Genomic DNA, 24,820 nt, shown 5'->3' with positions numbered 1-24,820 from the left:
TTTCCCTGTCCCTCATTTTCGTATGTTGCTGTGGTAGAAGGCCAACTAGATGGGCCAGGTGGTCTTTTATCGTCTAGCTGTGCTCCTGGGAGCTCAGACTTACCTTCTGCACCACATTCTCCTTCTGTATCTGGCTCTGACGGAGTTTCTTCAGCAGCACCAGCCGGGCCTCCTCCAGCCGTAGCTCATCCCGAAGCTGCTTGATGATCATCTGCCGCTCCTCGGGGCCCTTGCCCTGCAAACAGAGACAAGGATGAAACTTCCCGGGTGTAGGAAACTTCGCCCGTACATTCCCACGTTCCCGGATTATCCCAAGGCAAGGGATCTGTCATATCGCAACTCGCCAAGGCGTCTTCGACAGCACCTCCCAAACCCGCGACCTCCACTGCCTAGAAGGACAAGGGCAGCAGGTGCATCCCGACTTGGACATATATGGGCCGTTCCTTCATCGTCACTGGGTCAAAATCCTGGAACTAACAGCACTGTGGGAGCCCCTTCACCACACGGAGTGCAGCGGTTCAAGAAGGCGGCTCACCACCACCTTCTCAAGGGCAATTAGGGGATGGGCAACAAATGCCAGCCTCGCCAGCAACGCCCACATCCTGAGAATGAAGACAAAAAACATTCTGGGAATGAACGCATTTAGCGCCTTGTGTATCATTTGCTGCCTAAATAACACAATCGATAATATATTGAGAGAAAGAAGGAAAGAGAGAAACAGAAAGACTTTATACAGCACCTTACCACATATCTCAGTAACGTCTCCAAGTCCTTTGTTAAATATTGCTCATTAAACAGAAGACCAAACAGAAACAAGAGTTTACCTTCTAAGTTATCTCCTGTTCACGCTGATGATGGAGGTTCAGGAACTTTATTCTGAACTTGCAGTTTACAGAGAACTTTAATCAAGCGTAACACTCTGAGGCAAAGCAGTCACGGGTTTAATCTGGGTCGGTGACGTAAAACAGTACGACCAACATGTGGAGTGGACTGTGGGAGGGGCAGGGAAGGGGCAAAAAAGCCCGGAGTCATTTACAAGACAGAGGGATGCTGTGTTGGGTTTGTTCTGGATAGATGGAGCTAGGTTAGGCCAACACCTTCCTCATCTGCACCAATCATGTGATCTGCTGTGGCACCAAACCTCCCACAGGACTGCACTGCAATAGACCTGTTAGTCTAACATCTGTCGTGGGGAAGCTATTGGAATCTATAATTAAGGACAGAGTGACTGAGCACTGTAGAAATTTGAGCTGATTACAGAGAGCCAACATGGATTGGGTCATGTCTAACGGACTGAATTTAATTTTTTGAGGAAGTAACTATAGTAGTAGGCAGGGGAATGTCTGTGGATGTAGTTTATATGGACTTCCAGAAGGCATTCAATAAGGTTCCACATAAGAGACTGTTAGCTAAAATTAAGGCTCATGGAATTGAAGGCAAATTATTGACCTGGTTAGGAGATTGGTTAGGCGGTAGAAGACAGAGAGTTAGGATAATGGGTATGCACTTGAATTGGAAGGATGTGACCAGTGGTGTCCCACAGGGATCAGTGCTGGGACCTCAACTATTCACTATATATATTAATGACTTAGATAACACAATAGAGAGCCATATATCCAAGTTTGCCGATGACACAAAGAATAGTGGCATAGTAAGTAGTGTAGAGGGCAGGATAAAATTACAAAGAGACAATGATTGATTAAGTGAGTGGGCAAAACTGTGGCAGATGGATTTCAATGCAGGTAAGTGTGAGATCATCTATTATGGACCAAAAAAGGATCGATCCAAGTATTTTTTAAATGGTGGAAAGCCGGGAACAGTGGAGGTCCAGAGAGATTTAGGGCTCCGTGTACACAGATCACTAAAGCTTAGTAGTCAGGTACAAAAAGTAATCAAAAAGGGCTAATGGAATATTAGCCTTTAAAACTAAAGGGCTAGAATATAAAGGGGAGGAAGTTTTGTTACAGCTATACAAAGCCCTGGTTAGACCACATCTGGAGTACTGGGTACAGTTCTGGGCACCGCAGCTTATAAAGGATATATTGGCCTTGGAAGGAGTGCAGTGCAGATTCACCAGAATGTTACCAGGGCTCCAAGGGTTAGATTATAAGGAGAGATTACATAAACTAGACTTGTATTCCCTGGAATGTAGAAGGTTAAGGGGTGATTTGATTGAAGTTTTTATGATTTTGAAAGGAATTGATAGGGTAGAGAGAAACTTCTTCCGCTGATGGGGGAGTCCAGGTCAAGGGGACATAACCTTAAAATCAGAGCCAGGCCATTCAGGAGAGAAGTTGGGAAACATTTCTTCACACAAAGGGCGGTAGAAGTGTGGAACTCTCTCCCACAAAAAGCAGTAGATGCTAGCTCAATTAATCATTGTAAATCAGAGAGCAATAGATTTTTGTTAGGCGAGGGATATGGGGCCAAGGGGGGTAAATGGAATGAGGATACAGATCAGCCGTGATCTCATTGAATGGCGGGGCAGGACGGGCTCAAGGGGATGAATGGCCTCCTCCTGTTCCTATGCAATGCCGAGGTCGTGGCTTACAGATCCAGCTCTACAGATTCCCTCTACAAATGTACGAAAGAACCTGCATTTCTATAGCGCCTTTCACAACCTCAGGACGTCCCAAAGCACGTTACAACCAATGAAGTACTTTTGAAGTGTAGTCACTGTTGTAATGTAGGAAACGCGGCAGCCAATTTGCACACAGCAAGATCCCACAAACAGCAATGTGATAAATGACCAGATAGAATCATAGAAAATTTACGGCACAGAAGGAGGCCATTCGGCCCATCATGTCCATACTGGCTGAGAAATGAGCCACCCAGCCTAATCCCACTTTCCCGCATTTGGTCCGTAGCCCTGCAGGTCTCGGCTCTTCAGGTGCACATCCAGGTATTTTTTTAATGAGTTGAGGGTTTCTGCCTCTACCACCCTCTCAGGCAGTGAGTTCCAGACCCCCACCACCCTCTGGGTGAAAAATATTTTCCTCATTTCCACTCTAATCCTTCTACCAATCACTTTAAATCGATGCCCCCTGGTTATTGACCCCTCCACTAAGGGAAATAGGTCCTTCCTATCCCCTTATATCTAGGCCCCTTGTAATTTTATACACCTCAATTAAATCTCCCCTCAGCCTCCTTTGTTCCAAGGAAAACAACCCCAGCCGATCCAGTCTTTCCTCATAGCTAAAATTCTCCAGCCCTGGCAACATCCTCGTAAATCTCCTCTGTACCCTCTCTAGTGCAATCACATCTTTCTTGTAATGTGGTGACCAGAACTGTACGCAGTACTCAAGCTATGGTCTAATTGGTGTTTTATACAGTTCCAGCATAACCTCCCTGCTCTTATATTCGATGCCTCGGCTAATAAAGGAAAGTATCCCGTATGCCTTCTTAACCACCTTATCTACCTGTCCTGCTACCTTCAGGGATCTGTGGACATGCACTCCAAGGTCCCTCACTTCCTCTACACCTCTCAGTATCCTCCCATTTATTGTGTATTCCCTTTCCTTGTTTGCTCTCCCCAAATGCATTACCTCACACTTCTCCAGATTGAATTCCATTTGCCACTTTCCTGCCCACCTGACCAGTCCATTAATACCTTCCTGCAGTCTACAGCTTTCCTCCTCACTATCAACCACAAGGGCTATCTTTGTGTCATCTGTTTTTAGTGATGTTGGTTGAGGGATAAATATTGGGCCAGGACACCGGGGAGAACTCCCTCTGCTCTTCTTCCAATAGTGGCCGTGGGATCTTTTACATCCACCTGAGAGGGGCAGACGGGGCCCTCGGTTTAACGTCTCATCCGAAAGACGGCACCTCCAACAATGCAGCACTCCCTCAGTACTGGCACTGGGAGTGTCGGCCTGGATTATGGGCTTGAGTCTCTGGAGTGGGGCTCGAACCCAGAGGCTAGAGAGCAACCCACTGACCCACGGTTGACACTGTGTGTTCCCAAAAGTGTGGGATTAGAGAAACAGTTAAATGGTTGTGTCGGGCTACAGAAAGGTAGAATTGCTAGAAACGGGAAAACAAAATGTGTCCAAATGAAAAGGAGTGGTTAAAGAAACATTTAATGGCCAGAAGTCGACACTGCCCTTCGAAGCCCCGAAGGTCACAGCAATGGATATTGTATATTAAATCTGGTGTACACAGTGATGGATATTGTTTACTAAGTCTGGTGTACACAGTGATGGAAACTGTATACTAAGTCTGATGTACACTGATGGATATTGTACACTAAGTCTGGTATAAAACAGGCCTCATGCCCTGAACCCTGGGATAAAACCTGGGGTGGGGGGGGGGGGGGTGGAGAATGAAAGATTCAGCTGCGGTTCCCGCTCCCGATTGTTGGCCCGGCTCGGCTGCGATGACCCCGCACCGGCTGGTGCTCACGTTCCAGGTTCGCACGGGGAGAGCGGGCTTTTGGACAAGTTGGCACAGGGTCAGTACCCCACTGCGCGTCAGCGCCCCGGAGAGGGAGGGAGAGGGTTCACGACAATGAAAAGTACACCGAGCCCGAAGACATCTCGAGGCATTGCCCCCGGCCGGTCGCTTACCTTGAAAATCTCCAGGTTTGCCGCTTTGATTCTGTCCTCGAAGCGCCCGTTGGCCCGAGGACTGGAGGCCTCATTGTCGGACAGTACGATAATATCCGGCGAGGGGGTGCTGCGCTCCCTGTCCACGTCACTGCAAGGGACCGAACAAAACACATATCATCCACGTTCAGACTCCCCAAGCCTGTGCGTTACTGGACACGCCCCTGCTGGAGGAGCAATTCCATCTTACACCAGGGAAGCACAGTGACTATAAATGGATCCTAGAGACAGGTAGATGTGGCTACCGGCTGATACTCCGGTGCATCGCTGAGGGAGTGTTGCACTGTTAGAGGTGCCGTCTTTCAGGTGAGACGTTCAACCGAGGCCCAGTCTACCTGCTCAGGTAATCCCTGGGCACCATCAGAGAAACAAGGCCTCAAACACCACCAAAACACAGATTAACTAGTCACTCATCTCCTTTGCTCACTGTGGGACCTTGCTGTGCACAAACTGGCTGCCACATTTACCCATATAAGAACAGTGATTGCACTTCAATGAGGTGTGAAGTTTGGGCATTGGGGATATCATCAACACACAGCAGAGACCATCTCCAGACCCGTTCTGTGCACGTTTCGGGAAAGGAAGAACATGTATTTCTATCGTGCCTTTCACCACCTCAGGACGTCCCAAAGCGCTTTACAGCCAATGAAGTACTTTTGAAGTGTAGTCGCTGTTGTAATGTAGGCAATGCAGCAGCCAATTTGTACACAGCAAGATCCCACAAACAGCAATGAGATAAGTGACAAAATAATCTGTTTTTAGTGATGTTGGTTGAGGGATAAATATTGGCCCCAGGACACCGGGGAGATATCCCCCTGCTCTTCATCCAATAGTGGCCGTGGGACCTTTTACATCCACCCGAGAGGTGGATGTAAAAGGTCCCTAACGTCTCATCCGAAAGACGTTAGGTGCCAGTTACTGCGCAGGCTTTCGAAAGGGAGCTCATAAGGTCGGCAATTTCTACCTGCCTGTTATCAGATTTCTGTACTTCACGAGGTTGCCCTCCTGGTACACCAATCCCGGGACCCTGTCAACATTCGCAGGTAACTGACCACAAACTGCTGCCGTTTCAGCCGTATCTCAGCGGGTAGCTCTCTCTCTCGCCTCTGAGTCGGAAGGTTGTGGGTTCGAGTCCCACTCCGGAGACTGTAGCCCGTAATCCAGGCCGACACTCCCGGTGCAGTACTGAGGGAGTGCTGCACTGTCGGAGGTGCCGTCTGTCGGATGAGACGTTAACCGAGGTCCCGTCTGCCCCTCTCAGGTGGATGTAAAAGATCCCACGGCCACTATTGGAAGAGCAGGGGGGAGTTCTCCCCGGTGTCCTGGGACCAATATTTATCCCTCAACCAACTTCAACATCACTAAAACTGATTATCTGGTCATTTATCACATTGCTGTTTGTGGGATCTTGCTGTGCGCAAATTGGCTGCCGTGTTTCCCACATTGCAACAGTGACCACACTTCAGAAGATTACTACAGTTCAAAAAGTGCTTAATTGCCTGTAAATCACTTTGGGACGTCCGACGGTCGTGAAAGGAGCTATATAAATGCACGTTCCTTCCTTCTTTCTTTTCAGTGCAATTCTCGAGCTGGCCTCAAGCGGTTGCGAAAGAGTTCACTTCGGCCCTACAGGCAGGGCGCCTGGCTTCTGTCTGTCACCTCGGCCCTACAGGCAGGGCGCCTGGCTTCTGTCTGTCACCTCGGCCCTACAGGCGGGGCGCCTGGCTTCTGTCTGTCACCTCGGCCTTACAGGCGGAGCGCCTGACTTCTGTCTGTCACCTCGGCCCTACAGGCGGGGCGCCTGGCTTCTGTCTGTCACCTCGGCCCTACAGGCAGGGCGCCTGGCTTCTGTCTGTCACCTCGGCCCTACAGGCGGAGCGCCTGGCTTCTGTCTGTCACCTCGGCCCTACAGGCGGGGCGCCTGGCTTCTGTCTGTCACCTCGGCCCTACAGGCGGAGCGCCTGGCTTCTGTCTGTCACCTCGGCCCTACAGGCGGGGCGCCTGGCTTCTGTCTGTCACCTCGGCCTTACAGGCGGAGCGCCTGACTTCTGTCTGTCACCTCGGCCCTACAGGCGGGGCGCCTGGCTTCTGTCTGTCACCTCGGCCCTACAGGCAGGGCGCCTGGCTTCTGTCTGTCACCCCGGCCCTACAGGCGGAGCGCCTGGCTTCTGTCTGTCACCTCGGCCCTACAGGCGGGGCGCCTGGCTTCTGTCTGTCACCTCGGCCCTACAGGAGGGACGCCTGGCTTCTGTCTGTCACCTGGGCCTTACAGGCAGGGCGCCTGGCTTCCGTCTGTCACCTCTTTGTCTGTGGCTTCTGTTCCCACCCTCGCGAGCTCCTAGTCCCAACAACCCAGTCAAGAGCAAGAACCCGGCCCGTGAGGGAGCGAGCCCTCAGCTCTGTGGCACGGAGAGGGCTTTCTTACAAAAAGCATTCAGCGTTTAACAACTGACAGCGGGTGCTAAAACCTCCCATTCCCTCTTCGTGATGATACCGGCCCGCAGAAGCGGCATGATATGGATTATTAACGTGGATTCTTATTCGGAAGATTCACGGACGGAACTACAGGCCATCACTTACAGCCGTCTCCGCACTAGCTGAAAATTTTAAGTGCTCACTTTTACTCGTAGATCTCCAATCTACAAAGTACGTACATGACACTCATCTCTCCCCACAATTTATTTCTGAAGCTTTAAATGCTCCTGCAAGGGCTCAGGGATAGCACCATCATCTCAGAGCTGTACAGAGCAAGGAAGCTCTCAGATTTGATGCTTGACACTACTAACAGGTCCAGGCCGACACTCCCAGTGCCGGTGCTGAGTGATCTAAGGTGGGAGTGCACGTGTATGTAGGCCACAGATCAGGAGAGCGACGTGCTTGACTGTGATGCTCCCCATGTTGGAGCAGCCGGTCCAACCCCTCCAGAAAGGCCAGTTGGGGTGAGGTATTGGAGGGTGACCAGCTGCCATGGAACCTGTAACCCCAAAGGGGATTCTGCACCTTCCGACAGTGGAGGGGGGGGGGGAGAAACACGTCATATCCCGATCCTGTTTAACACTGTGTCCTAAATCCTCTCAAAGGGCCCATCCCATCTTTAGCAAATTGTTTAATTATAAAAAACCGTCTGGGTCCCACTTGCCGCCAGCTAGTTTACAAACCACATTTCTATATCCCTCTTCCAATTACCAATATCCTACTTAAATCGTCAAGTGGCCTCTGGATGACACCCTTCAATTCGTCAACAAATCTCCGCTTGGCCTCCACGTCATTTTAACCTTCTCTGTAGCTGCTGTGATCCGACAGACACCATGTATTATCTTAAATTACAGGACAGGGTGTCTATTAAAGCAGTAGAAGGACTTAGGACAGCACTTCCTGTACAATGTACACCCCCAGGAACACCAGGAATGGGGGGGGGGGGGAGGAAAAAGTGGGGAAGGAGAGAGAACAGAGGAGAGAGCACAGACTCACCTTTGCTTTTATTCCCCGTAGGGATTGAGAGAGAGCAAGGGGGAGGATCGAGGGAAAGAGGGAGGGAGGATCGAGTGAGAGTGGGGGAGGATCGAGGGAAAGAGGGAGGGAGGATCGAGAGAGAGTGGGGGGGGGATCGAGAGAGAGTGGGGGAGGATCGAGAGAGAGTGGGGGGGAGGATCGAGGGAAAGAGGGAGGGAGGATCGAGAGAGAGTGGGGGGGGGATCGAGAGAGAGTGGGAGGGGGGATCGAGAGAGAGTGGGGGGAGGATCGAGAGAGAGTGGGGGGGAGGATCGAGAGAGAGTGGGGGGGAGGATCGAGAGAGAGTGGGAGGGGGGATCGAGAGAGAGTGGGGGGGAGGATCGAGAGAGAGTGGGAGGGGGGATCGAGAGAGAGTGGGGGGAGGATCGAGAGAGAGTGGGGGGGGGATCGAGGGAAAGAGGGAGGGAGGATCGAGAGAGAGTGGGGGGGGGATCGAGAGAGAGTGGGGGAGGATCGAGAGAGAGTGGGGGGGGGATCGAGGGAAAGAGGGAGGGAGGATCGAGAGAGAGTGGGGGAGGATCGAGAGAGAGTGGGGGGGAGGATCGAGAGAGAGTGGGGGGGAGGATCGAGAGAGAGTGGGGGGGGGATCGAGAGAGAGTGGGGGGAGGAGAGAGAGCGCGGGGGAAGGAGAGAGAGCGCGGGGGAAGAGAGAGCGCAGGGGAAGGAGAGAGAGCGCGGGGAAGAGAGAGCGCGGGGGAAGAAGAGAGAGCGCGGGGGAAGAAGAGAGAGCGCGGGGGAAGAGAGAGCGCAGGGGAAGGAGAGAGAGCGCGGGGAAGAGAGAGCGCGGGGGAAGAAGAGAGAGCGCGGGGGAAGAAGAGAGAGCGCGGGGAAGGTGAGAGAGCGGGGAAAGGTGAGAGAGCGGGGAAAGGAGAGAGAGCGCAGGGGAACGAGAGAGCGCGGGGGAAGGGGGGAGAGCATGGGGGAAGGAGGGAGAGCATGGGGGAAGGTGAGAGAGCGGGGGAAGGAGAAAGAGCGGGGGAAGGAGAGAGAGCGGGGGAAGGAGAGGGAGCAGGGGAAGGAGAGGGAGCGCGGGGGCAGGAGAGAGAGCGCAAGGGAAGGATAAAGAGCGCAAGGGTAGGAGAGAGAGCACGGAGGAAGGAGAGAGAGCGGGGGAAGGCGAGAGAGCACGGGGGAAGAAGAGAGAGCGGGGAAAGGAGAGAGAGAGCGGGGAAGAAGAGAGAGCGCGGGGGAAGAAGAGAGAGAGCGGGGGAAGGAGAGAGAGCGCGAGGGAAGGAGAGAGAGCGCGGGGGAAGGAGAGAGAGCGCGGGGGAAGGAGAGAGAGCGCGGGGGAAGGAGAGAGAGCGCGGGGGAAGGAGAGAGAGCGCGAGGGAAGGAGAGAGAGAGCGGGGGAAGGAGAGAGAGCGCGAGGGAAGGAGAGAGAGCGCGAGGGAAGGAGAGAGAGCGCGGGGGAAGGAGAGAGAGCGCGGGGAATGGAGAGAGAGCGCGGGGAATGGAGAGAGAGCGCGGGGAATGGAGAGAGAGCGCGGGGGAAGAAGAGAGAGCGCGGGGAAGGTGAGAGAGCGGGGAAAGGTGAGAGAGCGGGGAAAGGTGAGAGAGCGGGGAAAGGTGAGAGAACGGGGAAAGGTGAGAGAACGCAGGGGAACGAGAGAGCGCGGGGAAGGTGAGAGAGCTGGGAAAGGTGAGAGCGCGGGGAAAGGTGAGAGAACGCAGGGGAACAAGAGAGCGCGGGGGAAGGGGGGAAAGCAGGGGGGAAGGTGAGAGAGCGGGGGAAGCAGAAAGAGCGGGGGAAGGAGAGAGAGCGGGGGAAGGAGAGAAAGCAGGGGAAGGAGAGAGAGCTTGGGGGAAAGTGAGAGAGCGCGGGGAAAGGAGAGAGCGGGGAAAGGAGAGAGCGGGGAAAGGAGAGAGAACGGGGGAAGGAGAGAGAACGGGGGAAGGAGAGAGAACGGGGGAAGGAGAGAGAACGGGGGAAGGAGAGAGAACGGGGGAAGGAAAGGACTCAGGGAGGAGAGAGCAGGGGAAGGAGAGAGCGGAGGAAGGAGAGAGCGCGCGGGGGAAGGAGAGAGAACGCGGGGGAAAGAGGGCGAGCACGGGGAAGGAGGGAGAGCGCGGGGGAAGGAGAGAGAGCGTGGGGGAAGGAGAGAGAGCGCGGGGGAAGGAGAGAGAGCGCGGGGGAAGCAGAGACGGGGAAGGAGAGCGGGGGAAGGAGAGAGCGGGGGAAGGAGAGAGCGGGGGAAGGAGAGAGAGCGCGGGGGAAGGGGAGAGAGCGCGGGGGAAGGGGAGAGAGCGCGGGGGAAGGAGAGAGTGCGCGGGGGAAGGAGAGAGAGCGCGGGGGAAGGAGAGAGAGCGGGGGAAGGAGAGAGAGCGCGGGGAAGGAGAGAGCGTGGGGGAAGGAGAGAGCGCGCGGGGGAAGGGGAGAGAGCGCGGGGGAAGGGGAGAGAGCGCGGTGGAAGGAGAGAGAGCGCGGGGGAAGGGGAGAGAGCGAGGGGGAAGGGGAAAGAGCGCGGGGGAAGGGGAGAGAGCGCGGGGAAGGTGAGAGAGCGGGGAAAGGTGAGAGAGCGGGGAAAGGTGAGAGAGCGGGGAAAGGTGAGAGAGCGGGGAAAGGAGAGAGAGCGCAGGGGAACGAGAGAGCGCGGGGGAAGGGAGGAGAGCATGGGGGAAGGAGGGAGAGCATGGGGGAAGGTGAGAGAGCGGGGGAAGGAGAAAGAGCGGGGGAAGGAGAGAGAGCGGGGGAAGGAGAGGGAGCAGGGGAAGGAGAGGGAGCGCGGGGGCAGGAGAGAGAGCGCAAGGGAAGGATAAAGAGCGCAAGGGAAGGAGAGAGAGCGCGGGGGAAGGAGAGAGAGCGCGGGGGAAGGAGAGAGAGCACGGGGGAAGGAGAGAGAGCGGGGAAAGGGGAGAGAGAGCGGGGGAAGGAGAGAGAGCGCGGGGGAAGGAGAGAGAGCGCGGGGAAAGGAGAGAGAGCGCGGGGGAAGGAGAGAGAGCGCGGGGGAAGAAGAGAGAGCGCGGGGGAAGAAGAGAGAGCGCGGGGGAAGGAGAGAGAGCGCGGGGGAAGGAGAGAGAGCACGGGGGAAGGAGAGAGAGCGCGGGGGAAGGAGAGAGAGCGCGGGGGAAGGAGAGAGAGCGCGGGGGAAGGAGAGAGAGCGCGGGGGAAGGAGAGAGAGCGCGGGGGAAGAAGAGAGAGCGCGAGGGAAGGAGAGAGAGCACGTGGGAAGGAGAGAGAGCGCGGGGGAAGAAGAGAGAGCGCGGGGAAAGGAGAGAGAGCGCGGGGGAAGGAGAGAGAGCGCGGGGGAAGAGAGAGCGGGGAAAGGTGAGAGAGCGGGGAAAGGTGAGAGAACGCAGGGGAACGAGAGAGCGCGGGGAAGGTGAGAGAGCGGGGAAAGGTGAGAGAGCGGGGAAAGGTGAGAGAGCGGGGAAAGGTGAGAGAGCTTGGGGGAAGGTGAGAGAACGGGGGAAGGAGAGAGAACGGTGGAAGGAGAGAGAACGGGGGAAGGAGAGAGAACGGGGGAAGGAGAGAGAACGGGGGAAGGAAAGGACTCAGGGAGGAGAGAGCGGGGGAAGGAGAGAGCGGAGGAAGGAGAGAGCGCGCGGGGGAATGAGAGAGAGCGCGGGGGAAGGAGAGAGAGCGCGGGGGAAGGAGAGAGAGCGCGGGGGAAGGAGAGAGAGCGCGGAGGAAGGAGAGAGAGCGCGGGGGAAGGAGAGAGAGCGCGGGGGAAGGAGAGAGAGCGCGGGGGAAGGAGAGAGAGCGCGGGGGAAGGAGAGAGAGCGCGGGGGAAGGAGAGAGAGCGCGGGGGAAAGAGGGCGAGCACGGGGAAGGAGAGAGAGCGTGGGAGAAGGAGAGAGAGCGCGGGGGAAGGAGAGAGAGCGGGGGAAGGAGAGATAGCGGGGGAAGGAGAGGCATCAGTGTGGAGAGAAACGGCAGGATACACACTCACATCCCCTCTCCCCACCCTGTGGCATTGCCTTTTACCTCTTGTGCGCGCTCATGTCGACGGGCTCGTCCCCGATATTCTCCTTGCCCGCTTTGACCACGCTGCGGATCTCAGGGCGAGGCTTCAGGCTGCCGTTCATCTTCTCCTCGCCCGCCTTCTGGTGCTCGGGCTTGACCACCAGGTCCTGGGGCATCTCTGGGCCGCCCAGGTCCTTCCTCTTCAGCAGGGCCAGCATCTTCAGCCGCTCCATGGCCTCATGCCCTTCCATCTTCAGCCGCTTGGCCACTAGGTCCTCGCGCTCCTCGGCCCGGTCCAGACCTCGCTTGAGCAGGTGGAGCCTCAGGGCATCGTCCGTCATTCTGTCCATCCTGCTGCTGGTGGGGGGAGGGGGGGCAACAAAGGCACAGGTTTTAGTTTTGTTACCCCACCCGCGGGGCTGCGTTCTCAACAGGTGAGCAACAGCCCGCATTTATATAGCGCCTTTAACATAGTAAAACATCAGGGCACTTCACAGGAGTGATTATCAAACAAAATCTGACACCGAGCCACATAAGGAGATATTAGGACAGGTGACCAAAAGCTTGGTCAAAGAGGTAGATTTTAAGAAGTGTCTTAAAGGAGGAGAGAGAGGCGGAGAGGTTTAGGGAGGGAATTCCAGAGCTTAGGGCCTAGGCAGCTGAAGGCACGGCCGCCAATGGTGGAGCGATGGAAGGCACAAGTCAGGAGTGTGATGGAATACTCTCCACTTGCCTGGATGAGTGCAGCTCCAACAACACTCAAGAAGCTCGACACCATCCAGGACAAAGCAGCCCGCTTGACTGGCACCCCATCCACCACCCTAAACATTCACTCCCTTCACCACTGGCGCACCGTGGCTGCAGTGTGTACCATCCACAGGATGCACTGCAGCAACTTGCCAAGGATTCTTCGACAGCACCTCCCAAACCCACGACCTCTACCACCTAGAAGGACAAGAGCAGCAGGCACATGGGAACAACACCACCTGCACGTTCCCCTCCAAGTCACACACCATCCCAACTTGGAAATATATCGCCGTTCCTTCATCGTCGCTGGGTCAAAATCCTGGAACTCCCTTCCTAACAGCACTGTGGGAGAACCTTCACCACACGGACTGCGGCGGTTCAAGAAGGCGGCTCACCACCACCTTCTCAAGGGGCAATTAGGGATGGGCGATAAATGCCGGCCTCGCCAGCGACGCCCACATCCCATGAACGAATAAAAAAAAATCAGGAATGCGCAAGAGGCCAGAATTGGAGAAGCGCAGAGATCTCGGAGAGTTGTCGGGCAGGAGGAGGTTACAGAGATCGGGAGGGGCGAGGCCATAGAGGGATTTGAACAAGGATGAGCATGTTAAAATTGAGGTGGATCGGGAGCCAATGTCGGTCAGCGAGCACAGGGGTAACGGATGAATGGGACCTGTTGCGAGTTAGGAAATGGGCAACACGATTTTGGATGAACAGAAGTTACTTTAACGGTATAACGTTAACCCTTTGCAGTCAGAAATTGTACAATGAGGAAAGAAAACAGGCAAGTTGTGGCTTGGCGAAGCAGGCAGATTCCACAGAAAGTGTAGGGGAAAGGTGTTATAAACAGAGGTCTGAAATGAAAGTATCAGCTGTGGCTCAGTGGATAGCACTCTCGCCTCCGAGTCAGAAGGTTGTGGGTTCAAGTCCCACTCCAGAAACACAAGCCCGTAATCTGGGCTGAGACTCCAGTGCGGTATTGAGGGAGTGGTGCACTGTCAGAGGCACCGTCTTAGGGATGAGACATTAAACCGAGGTCCTGCCTGCCCTCAGGATGGATGCAATAGATCCCATGGCATTATTTGAACAAGAACAGGGGAGTTCGTCCTGGCCAATATTTATCACTAAAACAGATCATCTGGTCACTATCCCTGTGGGACCTTGATGTGTTTCCTACCGTAGACTTCAAAAAGTGCTCAACTGGCTGTGACGTCCTGAGGTTGTGAAATAGAAATGCAAGCCTTTTTACCATACAGTGCAGCAGTCAGAGCGAGATCCACATCTCAGCACTACCCCACTAGTGCAAGCTGCGATACCCCACTAGTGCAAGCTGCGCGACCCCACTAGTGCAAGCTGCGCTACCCCACTAGTGCAAGCTGCAATACCCCAATATTGCAAGCTGCGCGACCCCACTAGTGCAAGCTGCGATACCCCACTAGTGCAAGCTGCGATACCCCACTAGTGCAAGCTGCGTGACCCCACTAGTGCAAGCTGCGTGACCCCACTAGTGCAAGCTGCGCGACCCCACTAGTGCAAGCTGTGCGACCCCACTAGTGCAAGCTGCGATACCCTACTAGAGTTACTGCACTGGGAGTGTCGGTCTGGATTATATGCTCAAGTCTCTGCAGTGGGACTTGACCCACAGCCTTCGGACTTGGTGGGGGGGGAGAGTGCCAAACCGAGAAAAACTAAACACGGGGTATAGATCCTTGTTTAAGTGAACGCTTATAATTGTGCAAGAGTAAATCTTGATCTGTGGAATGAAAATTCATTTTACCGTCTCCTACTCCAACTCCCCATTTCCCAGAGCTCTCAAGCTCCTCAATTCTCTCAGTCTTCCCTTCCGCCTACAACCCAAACTTGGCGTCATCGCCGAGCTACGAGTTCCTGACTGAAAACCATGAGGAACACGATGTTCCCCCGTTTGCCTCAGAAGAACAGAAGGGCCTTTGACACTTCCAATTTCTGCAACTGGCCTCAAACATATCAAAATATATAATCCAGCACAACGCTGACCGTAAACAATCACATCCCGAAGGCTGGGATGAAAACATGGTAGAACGGGGAAGTTAGATGGTCCTGTGCACAATTCTGGTCTCCGTATGATAAAAAAAGGTTATATAGAGGCGCTGGGAAAGCTGCAAAAAAGATTTACTAGGATGATACCAGAACTGAGAAGTTATAACTTTCAGGAAAGACTGAACAGGCTGGGGCTCTTTTCTCTCGAAAAGAGAAAGCTGAGGAGAGGCCTGATAGAAGTCTTTAAAATTATGAAGAGGTTTGATAGGGTAAACGTAGAGAAGATGTTTCCACTAGTGGGAGAGACCAGAACTAGGGGCTGTAAATATAAGAGTGTCACAAATAAATCCAATTCGGAATTCAGGAGAAACTTCTTTACCCAGAGAGTGATGAGAATGTGGAACTCGCTCCCACATGGAGTGGTTGAGGCGAATAACAGAGATGCATTTAAGGGGAAGCCAGATAAGTACATGAGGGAGAAAGGAGTAGAAGGATATGCTGATAGGGTGAGATGAAGTAGGGAGGGAGGAGGCTCGTGTGGAGCATAAACACCGGCACAGACCTGTTGCATGACCTGTTTCTGTGCTGTAAGTTCTATGTAATTCTATATAATTCTGTGAGTATAAAACTATCCAACTCCAGTTCACCACTCACTCCAATACAAGGCCCACATTGTTGCTGCTGAATGTAATTACCTCAATGTAGCATTTAATTATAAGGAACAGTGCCGTGTCATTTTAATTAAAAATAGCTTGTAGAGAAAGAGCCTCGGTGAACTACTGGGCCGTGACTGAACCTGATAGCCTGCTTTCAGGGATACACAAATTCTCCGCGCACAAGCAAGAGCACGCCCGCACGTGCAATCGGACCCAGTTCATTGGCGCGTGCAGTTTCTTTTCCCCCTTAAAGGCGCCGCTACCTTGCCAGAGCCCTGCTCGCTTTTGGACAGGGCTCTCTACCCAGAGCTGTACCCTCTCAGTGTCTAATGAACCCTCCCCATGCTCTATGAGGCAGGTCATCGTTGCCACATTATAGGCTTGTCAACAAAGTTGAAGCCCATGTAATAAAAGGGGCAGTGGCAGCATGGATACGAAATTGGCTAAGAGAGAGGAAACAGAGTGTAGTGGTGAACGGTGGTTTTTCAGACTGGAGGGAGGGGTACAGTGGTGTTCCCCAGGGGTCGGTGCTGGGACCGCTGCTTTTCTTGATATATATATATGTATATGTTAATGACTTGGACTTGGGTGTACAGGGCACAATTTCAAACTTTGCAGATGACACAAAACTTAGAAGTGTAGTGAACAGTGAGGAGGATAGTGATAGACTTCAAGAGGATATAGACAGGCTGGTGGAATGGGCGGAAACGTGGCAGATGAAATTTAACGCAGAAAAATGCGAAGTGATACATTTTGGTAGGAAGATTGAGGAGAGGCAATATAAACTAAAGGGTACAATTCTAAAGGGGGTGCAGGAACAGAGAGATCTGGGGGTATATGTGCACAGGCCGTTGAAGGTGGCAGGGCAGGTTGAGAAAACAGTTAAAATAGCGTATGGGATCTGGGCTTTATAAATAGAGGCATAGAGTACAAATTTAAGGAAGTTATGATGAACCTTTATAAAACACTGATACGGCCACAACTGGAGTATTGTGTCCAATTCTGGGCACCGCACTTTAGGAAAGATGTGAAGGCCTTGGAGAGGGTGCGGAGGAGATTTACTAGAATGATTCCAGGGATGAAGGACTTCAGTTGTGTGGTGAGACTGCAGAAACTGGGGTTGTTCTCCTTAGAGTAGAGAAGGTTGAGAGGAGATTTGATAGAGGTGTTCAAAATCATGAAGGGTCTAGTCAGAATAGATAGAGAGAAACTGTTCCCATTGGCGGAAGGGTCAAGAACCAGAGGACATAGATTTAAGGTGATTGGCAGAAGAACCAAAAGCGACATGTGGAAAAACTTTTTTACGCAGCGAGTGGTTATGATCTGGAATGCACTGCCCGAGGGGGTGGTGGAGGCAGATTCAATCATGGCTTTCAAAAGGGAATTGGATAAGTACTTGAAGGGAAAAAATCTGCAGGGCTACGGGGAAAAGGCAGGGAGTGGGACTAGCTGGATTACTCTTGCAGAGAGCCGGCACGGGCTCGACGGGCAGAATGGCCTCTTTCTGTGCTGTAAGCATTCTATGATTCTTCTAGATTTTATTCTTGGTTTTCTTATTGCTGGCCAGTTCAGGGTTAAGGGTAAATACTGTGGGAGCTCCTTTCGAGCTGCACAGGATATATACGCTGCAGTCTGCGATACCTCAGAGACAATAGTCCTAACAAGCGTTTCCTGACTCCTTCTGCTATTAGACTCTCTGTCGATTCAATTAGTTCAGATTGACACAGACAGGCTTTGAGCCTTACTGTAAGTGGCAGACGTACCTGTGGACAGACAGACTCTGTGATCGATCACCTGCGAGTGACTGCTGATCTAATGCACTTAAGACAGGTGCAGTTTTAATGGGCAACAGTGCAGTACAGGTGGGCGTAAAAGATTCCACGGCCACTATTGGAAAAAGAGCAGGGGAGTTCTCCCCAGTGTCCTGGGCCAATATTTATCCCTCAACCAACATCACTAAAAAACAGATGATCTGGTCATTTATCACATCGCTGTTTGTGGGATCTTGCTGTGCGCAAATTGGCTGCCGCGCTTCCTACATTATAACAGTGACCACACTTCAAACGTATGTCATTGGCTGTAAAGTGCTTTGGGACATTAAAGGAGCTATATAAATGCAAGACCTTTCTTTCTTCAAATAAATCTTCAAAGAATTGGAGATGGCTGAGGATCATTACATTTCTTTTAAACCAAAAAGAGAAGGCTGAGGGGGTGACCTGATAGAGGTCTTTAAGATTATGAAAAGGTTCGATAGGGTAAACATAGAGAAGATGTTTCTACTTGTGGGGAAGACCAGAACTAGGGGCCATAAATATAAGATAGTCACTAATAAATCCAATCGGGAATTCAGGAGAAACTTCTTCACCCAGAGAGTGGTGAGAATGTGGAACTCACTCCCACATGGAGTGGTTGAGGCGAATAACAGAGATGGATTTAAGGGAAAGCTCGATAAACACATGAGGGAGAAAGGAATAGAAGGATATGCTGATAGGGGGAGAAGAGGGAGGAGGCTCGTGTGGAGTACAAACACCAGCATGGACCAGTTGGGCCGAATGGCCTGTTTCTGTGCTGTAAATTCTATGATTTCCACCATAAAAGCCTCGGTTTCCTGATGTGGCGGATCGGTCAATAAAGCAATTCCGTCCCTCCAAAATCCCATTACCTTCCTCCCTAAAATCCGGGACCGTGAAGCACGCGGGTCACATTCGTGATGTCAGTGCGGGCACCGGAGCCGGTTAATCGCTCTGATTGGTGTAGAGGGGGCAGTGGCGAGTTCCTGAGTCGTCGGGCGGCTGGTGAGATTGGAAGCTGAGGGCGACTGTTGCATTTCTATAGCGCCTTTCACCACCTCAGGTCGTCCCAAAGCGCTTTACAGCCAATGAAGTACTTCTGAAGTGTAGTCACTGTTGTAATGTAGGAAATGCAGCAGCCAATTTGCGCACAGCAAGATCCCACAAACAGCAATGTGATAATGACCAGATAATCTGATTTTAGTGATGTTGGTTGAGGGATAAATATTAGCCTTAGAACACTGGGGAGAACTCACCTGCTCTTCTTCCAATAGTGGTCGTGGGATCTTTTATGTCCACCTAAGAGGGCAGACAGGGCCTCGGTTTAAAGTCCCATCTGAAAGACGGCACATTCTGACAGTCCAGCACTCCCTCAGTACTGGCACCGGGAGTGTCGGCCTGGATTACGGGCTCAAGACTCTGGAGTGAGACTCGAACCCACGACCTTCTGACTCAGAGGAGCGAGTCCGATCCACTGAGCCACGGCTGACAGGTGTGAAGGAATAAAGCTCAGTAACGTCCATCAGCAGCAGTCCACACGACAGACGAGAGCGAACCCAATTAAAGGAACCAAAAGGAGAGGACCGAGAAAGAGACAGACCCCACATACAAACATGGAGGGAAAACAATAACTCAGACCCACGGGCTGCTCATATGCAGCACTGAAAGTTTGAAGTGTGATTTTAAGTAAGCACAAGGCACCATCAACCTCGACTCCAGTTACCGTTACCCATCAGGACTTCAGCTGGAGCATCCCAACAACACACTCGAAGGATGGAACAGTTGCAAAGAGTGGCACCTTGAAGTGAAAACAGGCCCTGCTCGCTAAAGCAGGACATTTGGTTCATTCTGGTTTCAGTGTGACCAATTCAGGCAGTTGAAGGTGGTGTGAATTGAAGAAGCAAAAGGTCTTCCTTCACACTGGGGAGACCAAACACATAGAGGATATTCTCCCTCTTTCGTACTCTCGAGATTTCACCCTCACACACTCTCTATATATTCTCCCCCTCACCCTCACACCCTCTCTGTATCCTCTCCCTCCCTCTCACACACACACTATATTCCCTCCCTCTCACACACACTCTATATCCCCTCCCTCTCACACACACTCTATATCCCCTCCCTCTCACACACACTCTATATCCTCTCCCTCTCACACACACTCTATATCCTCTCCCTCTCACACACACTCTATATCCCCTCCCTCTCACACACACTCTATATCCCCTCCCTCTCACACACACTCTATATCCTCTCCCTCTCACACACACTCTATATCCTCTCCCTCTCACACACACTCTATATCCCCTCCCTCTCACACACACTCCATATCCCCTCCCTCTCACACACACTCTATATCCCCTCCCTCTCACACACACTCTATATCCCCTCCCTCTCACACACACTCTATATCCCCTCCCTCTCACACACACTCTATATCCCCTCCCTCTCACACCCTCTCTATATCCCCTCCCTCTCACACACACTATATCCTCTCCCCCTCACACACACTATATCCTCTCCCCCTCACACACACTATATCCTCTCCCTCACACACACACACACTATATCCTCTCCCCCTCACACACACTATATCCTCTCCCTCACACACACACTAAATCCTCTCCCCCTCACACACACTAAATCCTCTCCCCCTCACACACACTAAATCCTCTCCCCCTCACACACACTAAATCCTCTCCCCCTCACACACATTAAATCCTCTCCCCCTCACACACACTATATCCTCTCCCTCTCACACACACACTAAATCCTCTCCCCCTCACACACTCTATATCCTCTCCCCCTCACACACTCTATATCCTCTCCCTCACACACACACTAAATCCTCTCCCCCTCACACACACTATATCCTCTCCCTCTCACACACACACTAAATCCTCTCCCCCTCACACACTCTATATCCTCTCCCTCACACACACACATTAAATCCTCTCCCCCTCACACACACTATATCCTCTCCCTCTCACACACACACTAAATCCTCTCCCCCTCACACACACTATATCCTCTCCCTCTCACACACACACTAAATCCTCTCCCCCTCACACACTCTATATCCTCTCCCTCACACACACACTAAATCCTCTCCCCCTCACACACTCTATATTCTCTCCCTCTCACACACACACTAAATCCTCTCCCCCTCACACACTCTATATCCTCTCCCTCACACTCTATATCCTCTCCCTCACACACACTATATTCTCTCCCTCACACACACTCTATATCCTCTCCCTCACACACACACTATATCCTCTCCCTCACACACACTATATCCTCTCCCTCACACACACTATATTCTCTCCCTCACACACTCTATATCCTCTCCCTCACACACACTATATCCTCTCCCTCACACACCCACACTATATCCCCTCCCTCTCACACACACTATATATCCTCTCCCCCTCACACACTATATCCCCTCCCTCTCACACACACTCTATATCCTCTCCCTCACACACACACTATATCCTCTCCCTCACACACACACTATATCCTCTCCCTCACACACACTATATCCTCTCCCTCACACACACACTATATCCTCTCCCTCACACACACTATATCCTCTCCCTCACACACACACTATATTCTCACCCTCACACACACTCTATATCCTCTCCCTCACACACACACTATATCCTCTCCCTCTCACACACACACTAAATCCTCTCCCCCTCACACACACAATATTCTCTCCCTCTCACACACACACTAAATCCTCTCCCCCTCACACACTCTATATCCTCTCCCTCACACTCTATATCCTCTCTCCCTCTCACACACACACACTATATCCTCTCCCTCACACACACTATATCCTCTCCCTCACACACACTATATTCTCTCCCTCTCACACACACACTAAATCCTCTCCCCCTCACACACTCTATATCCTCTCCCTCACACACACACTATATCCTCTCCCCCTCACACACACTATATCCTCTCCCTCACACACACACTATATCCTCTCCCTCACACACACTATATTCTCTCCCTCACACACACTATATCCTCTCCCTCACACACACTATATCCTCTCCCTCACACACACACACTATATCCCCTCCCTCTCACACACACTCTATATCCTCTCCCTCACACACACTATATCCTCTCCCTCACACACACTATATCCTCTCCCTCACACACACACTCTATATCCTCCCCCTCACACACACACACTATATCCTCTCCCTCACACACACACTCTATATCCTCCCCCTCACACACACACACTATATCCTCTCCCTCACACACACACTCTATATCCTCCCCCTCACACACACACTAAATCCTCTCCCTCTCACACACTCTCTATATCCTCCCCCTCACACACACACACTAAATCCTCTCCCCCTCACACACACTATATTCTCTCCCTCTCACACACACACTATATTCTCTCCCTCTCACACACAAACTATATTCTCTCCCTCTCACACACACTCGAAATCCTCTCCCCCTCACACACTCTATATCCTCTCTCCCTCTCACACACACAATATTCTCTCCCTCTCACACACACACTAAATCCTCTCCCCCTCACACACTCTATATCCTCTCCCTCACACTCTATATCCTCTCTCCCTCTCACACACACAATATTCTCTCCCTCTCACACACACACTATATCCTCTCCCCCTCACACACACTATACCCTCTCCCTCACACACACACTATATCCTCTCCCTCACACACACACTATATCCTCTCCCCCTCACACACACTATATCCTCTCCCTCACACACACACTATATCCTCTCCCTCACACACACACTATATCCTCTCCCTCACACACACACTATATCCTCTCCCTCACACACACACTATATCCTCTCCCTCACACACACACTATATCCTCTCCCTCTCACACACACTATATCCCCTCCCTCACACACACTATATTCTCTCCCTCTCACACACACACTATATCCTCTCCCTCACACACACTATATCCTCTCCCTCACACACACACTATATCCTCCCCCTCACACACACACTATATCCTCTCCCTCACACACACACTATATCCTCTCCCTCACACACACACTATATCCTCTCCCTCACACACACACTATATCCTCCCCCTCACACACACACACTATATCCTCCCCCTCACACACACACTATATCCTCTCCCTCTCACACACACTCTATATCCTCCCCCTCACACACACACTATATCCTCCCCCTCACACACACACTATATTCTCTCCCTCTCACACACACACTATATCCTCCCCCTCACACACACACTATATCCTCTCCCTCTCACACACACTCTATATCCTCCCCCTCACACACACACTATATCCTCTCCCTCTCACACACACACACTATATCCTCTCCCTCACACACACTATATCCTCTCCCTCACACACACTATATTCTCTCCCTCTCACACACACACTAAATCCTCTCCCCCTCACACACTCTATATCCTCTCCCTCACACACACACTATATCCTCTCCCTCACACACACACTATATCCTCTCCCTCACACACACTATATTCTCTCCCTCACACACACTATATCCTCTCCCTCACACACACTATATCCTCTCCCTCACACACACACACTATATCCCCTCCCTCTCACACACACTCTATATCCTCTCCCTCACACACACACTATATCCTCTCCCTCACACACTCTATATCCTCTCCCTCACACACACACTATATCCTCTCCCTCACACACACTATATCCTCTCCCTCACACACACTATATCCTCTCCCTCACACACACACTCTATATCCTCCCCCTCACACACACACACTATATCCTCTCCCTCACACACACACTCTATATCCTCCCCCTCACACACACACTCGAAATCCACTCCCCCTCACACACTCTATATCCTCTCCCTCACACTCTATATCCTCTCTCCCTCTCACACACACAATATTCTCTCCCTCTCACACACACACTAAATCCTCTCCCCCTCACACACTCTATATCCTCTCCCTCACACTCTATATCCTCTCTCCCTCTCACACACACAATATTCTCTCCCTCTCACACACACACTATATCCTCTCCCCCTCACACACACTATACCCTCTCCCTCACACACACACTATATCCTCTCCCTCACACACACACTATATCCTCTCCCCCTCACACACACTATATCCTCTCCCTCACACACACACTATATCCTCTCCCTCACACACACACTATATCCTCTCCCTCACACACACACTATATCCTCTCCCTCACACACACACTATATCCTCTCCCTCTCACACACACTATATCCCCTCCCTCACACACACTATATTCTCTCCCTCTCACACACACACTATATCCTCTCCCTCACACACACTATATCCTCTCCCTCACACACACACTATATCCTCCCCCTCACACACACACTATATCCTCTCCCTCTCACACACACTATATCCTCTCCCTCACACACACACTATATCCTCTCCCTCACACACACACTATATCCTCCCCCTCACACACACACTATATCCTCTCCCTCACACACACACACTATATCCTCCCCCTCACACACACACTATATCCTCTCCCTCTCACACACACTCTATATCCTCCCCCTCACACACACACTATATCCTCTCCCTCTCACACACACTCTATATCCTCCCCCTCACACACACACTATATCCTCCCCCTCACACACACACTATATTCTCTCCCTCTCACACACACACTATATCCTCCCCCTCACACACACACTATATCCTCTCCCTCTCACACACACTCTATATCCTCCCCCTCACACACACTCTATATCCTCCCCCTCACACACACACTATATTCTCTCCCTCCCTCACACACACTATATCCTCTCCCCTCACACACACACACTAAATCCTCTCCCCCTCACACACATTAAATCCTCTCCCCCTCACACACACTATATCCTCTCCCTCACACACACACTAAATCCTCTCCCCCTCACACACACTAAATCCTCTCCCCCTCACACACACTAAATCCTCTCCCCCTCACACACACTAAATCCTCTCCCCCTCACACACATTAAATCCTCTCCCCCTCACACACACTATATCCTCTCCCTCACACACACACTAAATCCTCTCCCCCTCACACACACTAAATCCTCTCCCCCTCACACACACTAAATCCTCTCCCCCTCACACACACTAAATCCTCTCCCCCTCACACACACTATATCCTCTCCCTCTCACACACACACTAAATCCTCTCCCCCTCACACACTCTATATCCTCTCCCCCTCACACACACACTATATCCTCTCCCTCTCACACACACACTAAATCCTCTCCCCCTCACACACTCTATATCCTCTCCCTCTCACACACACACTAAATCCTCTCCCCCTCACACACTCTATATCCTCTCCCCCTCACACACACACTATATCCTCTCCCTCTCACACACACACTAAATCCTCTCCCCCTCACACACTCTATATCCTCTCCCTCTCACACACACACTAAATCCTCTCCCCCTCACACACACTATATCCTCTCCCTCTCACACACACACTAAATCCTCTCCCCCTCACACACTCTATATCCTCTCC

The 24,820-nt window shown here is 52.0% G+C and overlaps 1 protein-coding gene across 3 annotated transcripts in view; it reads right to left on the bottom strand.

Moving 5' to 3' along the window:
- Positions 1-24,820, bottom strand: part of gatad2b (GATA zinc finger domain containing 2B) — a 129,946-nt gene that overhangs the window by 16,059 nt on the left and 89,067 nt on the right. For all 3 annotated transcript variants that reach the window (XM_067976083.1, XM_067976082.1, XM_067976081.1), the window contains 3 exons: positions 12,046-12,381; positions 4,569-4,698; positions 104-235 (listed from right to left, as the gene is read on the bottom strand). In XM_067976083.1, the coding sequence (XP_067832184.1) occupies positions 104-235; positions 4,569-4,698; positions 12,046-12,374 (591 nt within the window). In that variant the 5' untranslated portion in view covers positions 12,375-12,381. The remainder of the gene's footprint in view (positions 1-103; positions 236-4,568; positions 4,699-12,045; positions 12,382-24,820) is intronic.

Source organism: Heptranchias perlo, chromosome 44 (assembly GCF_035084215.1).
Source record: "Heptranchias perlo isolate sHepPer1 chromosome 44, sHepPer1.hap1, whole genome shotgun sequence".
Lineage (NCBI taxonomy): Eukaryota > Metazoa > Chordata > Chondrichthyes > Hexanchiformes > Hexanchidae > Heptranchias > Heptranchias perlo.
Note: the sequence above shows the minus strand (reverse complement) of the source record. Positions and strands in the feature narration are given on the sequence as shown.